We start from the raw sequence: 13,252 nt of genomic DNA on the forward strand, positions 1-13,252 counted from the left end.
AGATCATTGAAAAAGGTATGAATCTGCACCTCTTTATAGATAAAATAGCAAATTATGATCCATCAATCATGTTTTTTTTATTTAACCCTTTTTCATCTCAAACAAGACATATTGTCATTTGGAGTGTAATAGACTACTATTTGGGATTGTGTCTAATAGGATTGCAAGAAGACGAGCAGCAAAATATCTGTTCGCATTACATTTAAACTTTTACAGGTGCGTAAAGTCATGAAAGCAGAAAACAGGATGAGAATTCCAAAGTCTAGTAGTTTGAGAGAATAAACTATTGGCGTCTAGGGACCTCAACAGTGAAGGGGCAGAATTTTGTTGCTTGTTGAGTTAGTATGTACGTCAAGGGGGCACAAGTGCTATGAATTCATCAGAGCACATTCCATTAAAGTACTTGGAAAACAAGCACAGGGATCTGACATTACAACAATGGGACAGGGGCTGGACATTAGATTGGAAACTCTTTTTTGGACTCTGTCTAAGAGTAAAAAACGTTTTCAATAAGTATTGTGTTTTGGCAATAAAATAACTCAAAAAGACTGAATAGAGAGCATCATGCACTGATCTGGATGCAAGGCTCTGTCATGTAAAATGATCTTTAGGATCTTCTGGTGCTGGTGCTCGTGGGGGAGATTGAAATAACGTAGAATCTTACTTGTGGAATAAATTTGTCATGAAGTAAATAGTCTTCTTTTATGAAAAAGCTCTAAGTAAATTGGGAGGAATTACAGGAAGAGGCAGAGAAGGTATAAAATTCGAGGAAACAGCTGAGTAAAGAGGAATGTTTTAATGCAGTAAGACCTTCGATGATATTGAAGAAGGAGGAGGATGAGGAGGATGACGACGACAGTAAAGAGGGATCTAGATATATGATATGTAAAAATAACGTTTCAAATGAATAAAACCTATTGTTTTTTTTAGTATAAATAAAAGTACAAGTACGAACCTTAGTCGTCGTAAAAACAAAAAAAGTCTTTTTCTACTTTTCAGACTATGTACGCTTTTAGCGTCCTAAATTTTTGTTTTTGAATTGCTTTAATCTCTTATTTTAATAATTCCGATAAATATACACAATATCTCTCCTGTCCTGGGTTAGTGTATTAACTGTTGAAAAATAAAACTTACTGGCCAATTCAGATGATTGCGATATCTTTTTATTAAATTGTTAGATGAAAGTACAGTTATAAGTTGTAAAGTAATAAAAATTAATGTCCTTTCTTGCCTAAGTATCTTTAAAATAAATAGAACTGTTATATTTTTAGTAGTAGCATTAATAATAATAATAATAATAATAATAATAATAGTAATGTAGGATCTGTTTATGTAAGAATACCAAGAATCTTGATACAGAATCCTGTTTAAACGTTCTATGTAATGAAGCAAATGTAAAGAGAAAAAATGTAAGTTTCTGTTGTCCATAGGAATGACTGTTGAATAGTGTAATGAGAACATCGAGCAGTCTAAAAACATGCTGTGTGAATAATTATATATCTGTTTTTTTTGTTGTTTTTTTTTTAGCCAAATGATTTATATAAATTATGGTTTTATATAAGACTAGCGGGAGGTAACCGGCGTTGCCTGGGTGTTTGGAGGTGTGAGTGTTAAAAAAAAACGTTGGCCGGGTGTTTGGAGGTGTAAAAGAAAATAAAAAATTTAATAAGAAAGTAGGATTGAACCCCGGAACCTTGACGCGAAGGTGGAAACGAAAAGGAAAAGAAGCCAGACACCTAACCATCTCGGCCACGAGGGCAGAGGAATTGATGATAGTGTTAAATTAAGGTTTATATTATATAGGTGCGATTATATTATATAGTGTTAAATTAAGGTTTATATTATATAGGTGCGATTATATTATATAGTGTTAAATTAAAGTTTATATTATACAGCTGCGAGGAAGTCGTGTGATGTTTGACCTAGTTTTGCACTGGAAGCCAGTTACTGTTTCCCCCGCTCCATCATTCACTTTTCAAAGACGCGGCGAGCTGGTAAAAGTCAGGCAAATTAAATACGCACGCAACCCCCCGTTCTTAAGGCGTAGGTGTTACGATTTAGTCGTGATATAAAAAGTTTTAAGAAGGAGTGAGCCGAGCGAGAAGGCCGACGAAAAAAAGCGAACATACATACATACATACATACATACATACATACAAAAAGCGAACATACATACATACATACATACATACATACATACATACATACATACATACACGTTTTATATAGATAGAAGATAGATAAAAAGGTAAGGTAAAAGTAGGAAAAGTTATAATGTCAAATGTAAGAAATTTTTAATTGGTTAAACCTATTTGAAAGTGACACTGCAAATATTTTTGTCCGTATTCGAAAATACAAATCTGAGGAGGGACTGGTTCTAATGTTTATGTCGAACTGCTGATTGCCAGCTATTCCGTCATTCAGTTAAGAATGAAAGGGTAGCGTTTGTTCAAGATTTTAGTCTAACGTAATACGTCCTAAATGACTGCATTAAAAATGCAAATAATTTTGGTAGCAAATGGCTATGTATAGTTATGTATAAAAATACCCAGTTATTTCAGGCACCCTTGTGGAACTTAATTTAATAAGGGTTAAATATTTGTATTATGTAGAATAAGCAGAAATAAAGGGAATACCTCTAATGTAAGGGTTGTCTGCTCTGGGAGACAGAACTGACCCATATGACTTATAATTTTATTAAGGTATAACTACGGCTATTCGTTTTTATTTTCAATTTTGTTTCGTTCATTGTTTTGTTTATAATGTTTACTTCGTTCTCGTAAGATTATCAATCAATTTTCTATTGTTAATACTTTCATGCTCATACAAAGTGTTCTTGCTAATTCTCATAACCAGCAACAAATGATATTTTTACAAACACAACAGAGTTGAAGAGGATAAATTGTAATGAATTGTGACGAAATATAGATATTGTTGCTAGAAAACACACTGAAATATTTGCTGGAAATGGTGAGTGTGAAATATTTGCTGGAAATGGTGAGTGTGAAATATTTGCTGGAAATGGTGAGTGTGAAATATTTGCTGGAAATGGTGAGTGTGAAAGATTTGCTGGAAATGGTGAGTGTGAAAGATTTGCTGGAAATGGTGTGAAAGATTTGCATATGAATTGCCTTATTGTATTCTTATTTGTTTCGAAAGTGATTCAGGAAAATCGATGTCTTTTTATGAAGTAAAGAAGAAATATAGAGATAATTTATTAACATCTTCTCGGATTACAATGTCTTTACTCTGCAGCATCCTGCCGCACTTCACTTTTCTTCTCTTAACCAAACTAATAGAAACATAAAATAACGGTTCAACGTATAAATGAATGATTACATAATTATAATATTATTTTGAATTTACGTCTTTTCTAAACAAATATTTCCATTGTGTTTACTTTCTGACATTTGATTTTAGCTTGAATTATTTTTTTAGATCATCTAAAAAATGTAATACTTGAATTTTTTTATTTGATCCTTCATATTTTATTACGCACAGGATCACAAACGGCCTGTGTTGTTTGCTACTTTGAATTTTGAATTTTTCAAGCACTTTTCTCTAAAATTCTCCACGTTCGTAAAGTATTGCATTTTCTTAAAAACTATAAGTTTGCTTATTGAAACATTTCAATCCGCTATTTAAGTAAATTTACATTGGTGGGATTGTTTATTTAGATATTTTCTTCATGTGTTGAGATTTTCTCAAAACAGAAATTGTGTAAATTGGACATACTTTGTTATGGACTTGTGAAGGTTCTTAATGTAAATTATCCTGTAGTTATGTGCTAGTCGTTGTTATTGGAATCATTTTCTTTTTCTACTGAAATAAAGAAAACAGCGTGAATGTGCAACATAAAATATATCAAACAACAACAACAACAAAAAAACTTGTATTGAAATTAATTACAACTCCAGACATTGATTTTAGCAATCGAAAAAGTTAAAAATTATTTAAGCAGTGGATTTTTTAGAGTTTTTTTAGTTCTAAAACATTTCCATGATGTTTTCTTTGCTTTCAGTCATGTTCTGACGTTTTTGTTTGTTTTTGTTTGTTTTTGTATTCTGTACTTTTAATTGCTCTTGTTCGTTGTCATCATAATGTTGCCTTTATTTGACCTCAAACCTGACCACGAATCCTGTATCTCTATACAATAGTAATAATATATATATATATATTATATAATGAAACTATTTATTGTTTCTTAATCTCTTTTTCTTATTAACTTATTTTTTCCAGTTGATTCCAGCTTGTCCACACTGATGGAAATGTTTTTCATGAACATCCTCTCTGTTATTGCTGCAAACATCTCGATGATAATTGTCGTTCCATGGATGTCGGTTGTCAGCGTCCCATTGATGATTGCTTTTATTGTTCTCAGTCGGATATTTGTGATCAGTCTTCGAGAGATGAAGAAGAAAGACAATGTGACTCGCTCTCCTCTCATCAGCATCATCTCGGCAAGCATGCACGGCCTTTCGACCATATTTGCTTTTAAGAAAAATCAATTATTTATTGACAGGTAATAAGCAAAGGATTTTGCCTAATTTGCACAGCGTCGACATCCTCCTCCCATACAAGAAGGGGCTGCTGGAGAATCTGAAAAGGGCCTTCTTAGTTTTATTATTTTTAACATCTTGTTGAAAAACAATTGTATACCGTGGAAATTGTATGGTGCTTTTTACATTTAATAACAATATTCATGTTAAAATAATATGGTCAATACTATCAAGAAAAAGTAATGACTTTTTCTTCTTCCATATAAGATAATTATCATTGTCATCTCAACAAATAAATAAAACTCTTTTTTATTTATTTGAAATTGTAGCACTTTAATTCTTTTTTAAGTATTCTTATTATAAAAAATAATCGTCAAATCGATTAAACAAATATCACTTTTTGAAATGTATTTAAAATTACTGTAGATTATTGTAAAGACTACACTTTTGCTTTTGCTTCATTTATGAATGAGAAAGGTTTGAGTTTATTCTTGTTTATTTGCTTACAAGAAATGTGACACCTTGTAGCAAAGAAAACCATCATACTTGATAAAGGATCTATTAATAAAAGTATCTGTTTTATTTTTTAATATTTGTCCATCTTCAGGGATCGGTTGAAATCCGTGTACCTGAATGCCTCCACTTTTGCTAAACTTCATTAAAGTATGTTATTTTAAACAAGTTTTTCTTTTCACGTTTCTGAATTTTTGAGATGAGGATTGGTTCTTCGTATTATTTGAATTCATTGGACTACTGTTCTCATCTTGATTGTCATTTTCACGTTTCGGTCAATGTAACCTCTGACATTCTTCAGGTGTATCTAATGCCATATGTAATATACAGTAATAATAATTAGTAATAAGTAGTGATATTTACAACTAGAAATAAAAATAGGTTTAAGCCTCCTAGAATTTGTTATATGTTATGGTTAGAGTACTTGGATAAAAAATCAGTTGTAAAAGTGATATTCTCCTGAAGATTGAAGTTTCAATTCAATAAGTGTGAGCGACCAAAAAATACATTTGCGAATTACTTTGGACCTCTATCCAGTCATGGCTGACCGAACAAGAGCATGCTACTCCAATGAGGTAAATAAAGAGTTCCCCTTGAAATTCCGGAGTTCGACAGAAACATTCCTGAATTCGACAAGATACACATGAAGAAGGTCGGAGGTTACATCAATCAAAACGTTGTGAAAATCACATTCAAGATAAGAACAACAGTAGTCTGATGAATCCAAATAATACAAAGTTTTTTCAGTCAATGCAATGACCAAACGATGCCATAAGTAATTAAATGAAACTTAACAAAAATAAAGGCCCACTATTTAACCGTTATTTTAAAAATATATATTATTTCATGGCATGCCTATTTTGTCATTAAAATATGTTTTGTTTTGATGAATTAAGTGTTTTATGAATAAGAGAGCATAAGACAAAATAAAAATAATCAGTTTTTCCTTCCCTCAATTTTTTTGCCTTCTGACACATTTTGTGTTTTGATACAAATAAATATTTAAAAAAAAAAATCAAACTCGATTGTATTTATGGCATTTAAATTTAACCAAACTATATAAAAACTATAACGACGTGTATTCGTGACTAAATGTATTTTTTAATTTTTAAACAATACAATAGCACCGTCAGTCTGGGCAATGATGTCAGTTGTGTGTCGAGTGGGAACTGATAAAACACACGAAGAACGATGCATAGTGAAAGAAACACAAAGATGTTATATTTATGAAACGGTCCGCAAGGAGTCGACATTTTATTGAGAAGTATGCGTAACAGTTCTTTGGTCAATATGCACACACACACACACACACACACACACACACACACACACACACACACACACACACACACACATATATATATATATATATGTATATATATATATATATATATATATAGAGAGAGAGAGAGAGAGAGAGATGACTAAAGTGCCTTTGCTTATCTTGGGGATAATTCGATATCGATGTTGATAAACTGCACATGTTTTGGCCCATGTATTTGGATCTTATTTTATTATTTCACGTGTGTATCCATTTTTGGGGTCACACCTTTTGAATTATATGGGGAAAGAAAGGAAAACTACGTTCAGTTTCCGCCGAGGAGAAAGAAAAAGAGAAGCATACCATAACCTTTATTCATCTGCGTATGTCTTTCTCTTCTAGTTGTTCCTATTTACAATGCCTCCCCACGGGACAGAGTTAGACACCAGGGTCGTTTTTTAACGTAGAGAAAAGGAACAAAAATGAAAATTGTCTCAGTCGTGAAGGATTTCTCCTCCACTGACAGAGAACAAGAAATTGAAGTGCAGCATCTGAAGAACAGATACTACACTGTGATCTTATCCCGAAGGCCATGATAGCAATTTCTTATTACTGTAATAATTAATGTTATTGCAAAACCAATTTTTTTAATCGCATATGTTCCGTCATTGAATTATAGTTTGCAAAATATAAATATTGTCTGATATAAAATTAACAGAAAAGGAAAGGAAAGCAACGAACGAAACAAAATTGAAAATAAAAACGAATGGCCGTAATTATACCTTAATATTAATAAAATACCTTAATAAAATTATGAGACAACTTCACGTTTGAATGAAACGGCCAAATGTATGTTTTATAATTATGTATTGAATTATTGTTTTATTATTGACTATGAATCGAAAATTTATTGAAAAAAAATGCTAATAATAAATGAAGTTCTAAAAAATTATTTTTAGAAAAATAATTTACAGTTTCTTATTTAAAAGAAGCTCTCCTTTTACTTTGCTCACTAGACTGACCAAATGACCAAAATGTAGTCAGTTGCCCTTCCCTGTGTTCGTCACATAAATCATTATTTTCTGCACAAGTCTGATGTTGTAATCGAGCTGCTTTGTTTTCATTTTCTTCCATCAAGAAAATCTTGTCTCTATTTATAGTTTTATTAATAATTTAATTACAAAATAGCACGGGATAATTAAATTTTGATTTAAAAATCCTACTTACAAAAGCAAAGCTAACATGAAAAATATCGAAAGTTAAATTGTTAGTAAAAAAACACCTTTGTTGTTATATAACCATAATTAAAAAAATGAGGCGCACATTTTCAAATCTTTTTTACATAACCAGAAAAGCTATCTTCTATCTATCTATCTATCTTCTTCTATATATATATAAGGCAAAATGTGTGTGATCATTTCGTGTATGTCTTCAAAAGGCTTTTCTCGCACACGGTCCCGGGGTCGTTACTATCGCTTACAACTGTGTATATAGGCCCTATATAATAATATCTAAGAATTAGGAAACCGCGTAGCGTATAGATTTATTTACGTCGATTTTTACAAAATTATTGCTATTTTGGCTTCTCGCGTGTTGATTGGGCTTTTTAGTATAAATAAAGTGAAACTAAACTCAAACGACGTCTTCGGCATTGCGCCGGGAAAAACGCCCAGAAGCAATCAGCTTTGATCAGACAGTTGCTATTCAATCTGGACAATTGGGAGCTGCTTTCCCCCTCCCCAACATCTGTTGGGCGAAGAAACAGTTAAATTTCGGTAAACAAACCCAAGGTCAAATGGAAGCAGCAGAGTTAACTTTTATTGCGCACGCCTGTTTTTATAGTTAAATAACCTGCTTAACATTAACTGTCGCCGTGGCTCAATGGTTAACGTAGCACTGTTTTTTTTTTTTCACACATTAATTTCCAACTCAAGGGTACGGGTTCGATCCTCATACACTCACCTACCAAAACATTTTTTTTATTATTTACCCCCCCCTCCGGAGTTTTGATTTACCTCAAGACACCCGGGCATCGCCGGGTACCCCCCGCTAGTATAATTATAAAACAAAAATTAGAGATATATAATATGTTGGTGGTAGTTATTCTCATTTTTTTTTCACAGATATATACCTAATAATTTCACATTTTTGGTACAAAAATAAAAATTAGTTGTAGTTTTAAATTTGTGATAACAAACACACACATATATATATATATATATATATATATATATATGTTTTTGTGATTATTGTCGTTTTTCATTTTTATTTCATAGTACAAACAAAATGGTCATCACATGTTTGAAAAGAAACCAAAACACGTGGTCAAACAGAAATAGAATATCAAATATCCTATTTTTTTGTCAGTATAAGAAATAAAATAGCAATAAAAAAGTAAAGAGAAAAATTATTAAATTAATTTGTATGCAATAAAATCAAACCAATGAAATTATTTGTAGTAAAGTTTGTACCAAATAAAATAGTCATAAAGGTCCGTCTGTTTGTAAATAATATTTCAATATCTTAAATAGAAAACTAATGACATATTTTTGATAATTTGAAATAACGATACTTTACATTCGAAAACAAATAATTGAAACAAATTTAACTGATTATTAGACATTTTTTTTACATAAATTAATTGCATTCATCACAATTTATAGAAAATTATGAAGTAAAGCTTATTTTCCATGAAATATGAGTATCCAAGAATTTTATTTTGTTATCAAATATTCAAAAATTACATTTTTACTTAATTCAGATACTGTCACCTGCAAGATCAAAATACAGTTCCTTTTTTCCTGTTCTACATGATGAACCGTTGGATTGCAGTTCGTTTGGACTTGATTTGTATTTTAATTTGTTTCTCTTGTGGCTTAAGTCTTGTCTTACTCTCTGATGTAATACCAGCTGCAATGGCAGGTATTGGACTCGCCTTTGCATTACAGGTATGTATTTTCATTTTTATGTTAGAATGTTGAACAGTTTAACAAACATGACAATAGTTTAGATTATAAGTCTATCAGTTTGTTTGCTGGGGGTAAGTAAGAAAAAAAAATAGAAGAAAATCTTTTTCTTCAAACATGTTTGTGCCAAAAATATTCTGTGTGTATACTTGTTGTTTGAAAATCTCACTTTTTAATGAAAAATTGGGAAAGTTGGATGGCGACCTTTACAGCAATAAATGTATAAAAGACAGCAATAAGTGATTATCAATAGATATATTAACGGAAATTGTTAGTTCGAGTAATTTAGAGTATTTAGTTGTTTATTTGAAAGGCTTTTTTCACCCATTTGTGGGTTTAGGCATTATAAACCCACACAGTCTTTGTGAATTAGTTGCCGTTTTTTTATTTGACACTTCTGAAATTTCATTGTCTTCATAAAAAATTGTAATCTTGAAAAGAAAAACATCATACGTTGCTCGAAAATTTATATTTGATTTATTTTTGCAAAACAAAAGCAAAAAAGTATTTTAAGTTTTCTGCTATTGTCAGTCTTCAAATGATATAATCGACCTTTGTCGGCTGTCAAATAGTATAATTGGCTTTTGTCGTCCTTCAAACGTTAAAATCGGCTTCTATCAAGCTTCAGTTGGTTTAATCAGCATTTGAAAACCTTCAATGTATATTTGTCAGCCTTCAAATGGTATAGTTGACCCTTGTAATTGATTTAATCAGCCTTTATCATCTGTCAAATGGTATAATCAGCTTTTGTCAGCTTTCAACTGATATAATCGACCTTTGCTATCCTTTAAATGGTATAATCAGTTTTTATCAGCCTTCAATCGGTTTAATCAGCATTTGTAAGCCTTAAAATTATATAATCGACCTTTTTAAGCCTTCAAATATTTTAATCAGCCTTTGTTATCTTTCAAATGGTATAATCGGTCTTTATCAGCCGTAAAATGGTATACCCGACCTTTGTCAGCCGTAAAATAGTATAATCAGTCTATATCAGCTGTAAAATGGTATACTCGACCTTTGTAAACCTTCAATTAGTTTAATCAGCATTTGTCAACCTTCAAATGGTATACTCGGCCTTTGTTAGCCTTCAAATGGTATAATCAGTATTTACTTGTATTTACAATTGCCCTAATTAACCATTTCTGCTATAAATGATAATCTGTGTAAGTTTATGATAATTTGTAAATATATGCACAAAAATATCAAAATGATATATTCAAAAGTGCATTCAAGCAATCAGTAGCAGTTGTAGTTCTTTAAATTAATTGACTTTACATCTAACTAAAGTTTTTATTTTATGATAAAGTTTTTATTTTATAATAAAGTTTTTATTTTATAATAAAGTTTTTATTTTATATAATTTGTATAATTTCTGCAAAACAATTTTAACTGGAAGTGCATAGTCATTTATATAATTTGTATAATTTCTGCAAAACAATTTTAACTGGAAGTGCATAGTCATTTATATAATTTGTATAATTTCTGCAAAACAATTTTAACTGGAAGTGCATAGTCATTTATATAATTTGTATAATTTCTGCAAAACAATTTTAACTGGAAGTGCATAGTCATTTATATAATTTGTATAATTTCTGCAAAACAATTTTAACTGGAAGTGCATAGTCATTTATATAATTTGTATAATTTCTGCAAAACAATTTTAACTGGAAGTGCATAGTCATTTATATAATTTGTATAATTTCTGCAAAACAATTTTAACTGGAAGTGCATAGTCATTTATATAATTTGTATAATTTCTGCAAAACAATTTTAACTGGAAGTGCATAGTCATTTATATAATTTGTATAATTTCTGCAAAACAATGGCAAAAATTCTTAACTTCAAAAATGAAAAGAGAAATTAACTTACACAAAGGAATTTACATTAATGCATAATCTATATAAAATTTTACCTAAAACTATTTCTCCTAAAAATGTAATATTGATAGGAATCTTTTGATAATTATAATTATTTGATAATCGTGATAATTATGATTATTATAAGGTCTGATAATTATAATTATTTGATAATTATAATTATATGATAATTATGAAACTGCTTTGTATATCCTCTTATAAGATGTGAATGTTTATTTGAATAAAATAATTTTTCGTGCAGTTTTATAACTGTGACGTATCATTCTTTTTTTTTTATATAAAGGTTACAGGCTTATCACAATATACTGTGCGTCTTTGGATTGAGCTTCAAGCCCGATTTGATTCCATCAAAAGAATTAAGGAATATATTGATGTAAGTTTTTTTTTCTTTTTTATCCCCCGTACCTCATTAGTTTAGGAGCATAATTTTTAAAAAATATAAATTTGTTGCCAAAGTGGAATTTAGTTCATTCAATTTCTTTTTTTTTCCATCTATTATATAAATATTAGCTCTATATATAATAGCGAAAATGTGTGTGTGTGTGTGCATGATTTCTGGATGTCTGCCAAAGGCTTTTTTCCGGCTGCTTCTCAGCTTGCTTGCTCATTCTTATAACTTTTTATATGCTACCTAGATAATAATATGTATGATTTACGAAAGGGGGTAATGTGTATCTTTTATTTGGGCAACTTTTACACGCTACTTTCGTGATATCTTTTACTCTTCACATGTTTCTTTGGCTTTTTGTATATAAGCGAAACTGAACCGTAGCAAAATTAGCCTCCCTGGCACTCGTGCTTGGGACTAACAGAAAGCAACGAAGTTTGATCAATGCGGCCAATATTCGTCATATCAGACAATTGCTATTCATTACGACACTCCCCTTTAAATGGGGAGCTGGTTTTCCCAAACATCTTGGGGAAAGCAAACAACATACGCAGAAACTGGCTTGCAGCCAAAGTTAAGTGTGTTTCATTCCCTATGGCATGATGGTTGACCTCATTTAATTGATGCACCTATCACATCACTTTTTAATTGTTTGACTTTTTTAATCGTTTCATTTCACACATTTTCAGTTCTCTGCCAGCATAGCATGGCGGTAAATCATCAACCTCAAGGGTTCGACCTTACCTATCTACCAAAACTTTTTTTTTCTTTTACACCTCCAAACACCTGGGCAACGCCGGGTACCCCTGCTAGTCTATATATATAAAAGCGAAAATGTGTGTATGTGTGTGTGTGTGTGTGTATGCCCGGCAAAGGCTTTTTTTTGGGGGGGGGCGCTCGGTCGGGTCACTCCTTCTTAAAACTTTATATATACTGTCTAAATCATAATATCTACAAGTTACGAATGGGGGTCCCGTCTATCTTTAATTTGCCCGACTTTTACATGCTATTTTCGAGATTTTTTTCGATTGCTGCGTCTTCGTTTCGCTTATTAGCTCACACGGTCATGGCACAGTGGTCAAAGTGGCAGCGTTGTTATCTTTAGATTGCAGGTTCGATCCAAGGCATCAGATAATTTTTTTCGAGTTTTAATATTGAAACAGAGTTATTTATGCTATTTGTTCGTTTTTTTTTTTTTTGTTTTTTCCATCATGTTCGCTGTTTTTGTGTTTTTGTTTTTCCGATTTTGTTTTTAAGAAGTTTTAACATCGTTTTTTTTATAATATTTAAACAGGGTTATTACTTTGCGTATTCTTTAGTTTCCATTTTGCTTTGATTTACCCCCCCCCCAACATACACACCTACAAACACCCGGACAATGCTGGGCACCCCCACTAGTCTAATATATAAAAGGCAAAATGGGCACTTGCATTTGTGTATGTCCACAAAAGGCTTTTTGCATCGGGATTCTTGTGTCAATTAGATTCTGTGAAAAGTTTTCGCATACTTCCCAGATCATAATATCTCAGATTCGCAAATGGACATCGTCTTTATCTTTTTTTTGATCGAGTTAAACAAAATTCCCACTGCACCATCGTCTTGAATGTTTGTTTGTTTTTTTCGTATGAAGTGAAACTATTCAAACTCAACCGACAGAAAGCAGGAAGCTGTTCTGATGCTTCACTTAAGTAATTGGTCCGTGGCCAATGTAGGGAAAACTCTTCATACTGAGACAATTACTATATATT

At 31.3% G+C, this 13,252-nt stretch overlaps 1 protein-coding gene across 4 annotated transcripts in view; it reads left to right on the forward strand.

The window, feature by feature from the left end:
- LOC145292023 (ATP-binding cassette sub-family C member 5-like) overlaps window positions 1-13,252 on the forward strand; it is a 358,649-nt gene that overhangs the window by 315,234 nt on the left and 30,163 nt on the right. For all 4 annotated transcript variants that reach the window (XM_080138030.1, XM_080138031.1, XM_080138032.1 and 1 more), the window contains 3 exons: window positions 4,240-4,522; window positions 9,035-9,221; window positions 11,400-11,489. In XM_080138030.1, coding sequence (XP_079994156.1) covers window positions 4,240-4,522; window positions 9,035-9,221; window positions 11,400-11,489 — 560 coding nt within the window. The remainder of the gene's footprint in view (window positions 1-4,239; window positions 4,523-9,034; window positions 9,222-11,399; window positions 11,490-13,252) is intronic.

Source organism: Euprymna scolopes, chromosome 13 (genome assembly GCF_053919585.1).
Source record: "Euprymna scolopes isolate OS-2025 chromosome 13, ASM5391958v1, whole genome shotgun sequence".
Taxonomy (NCBI): Eukaryota; Metazoa; Mollusca; class Cephalopoda; order Sepiida; family Sepiolidae; genus Euprymna; species Euprymna scolopes.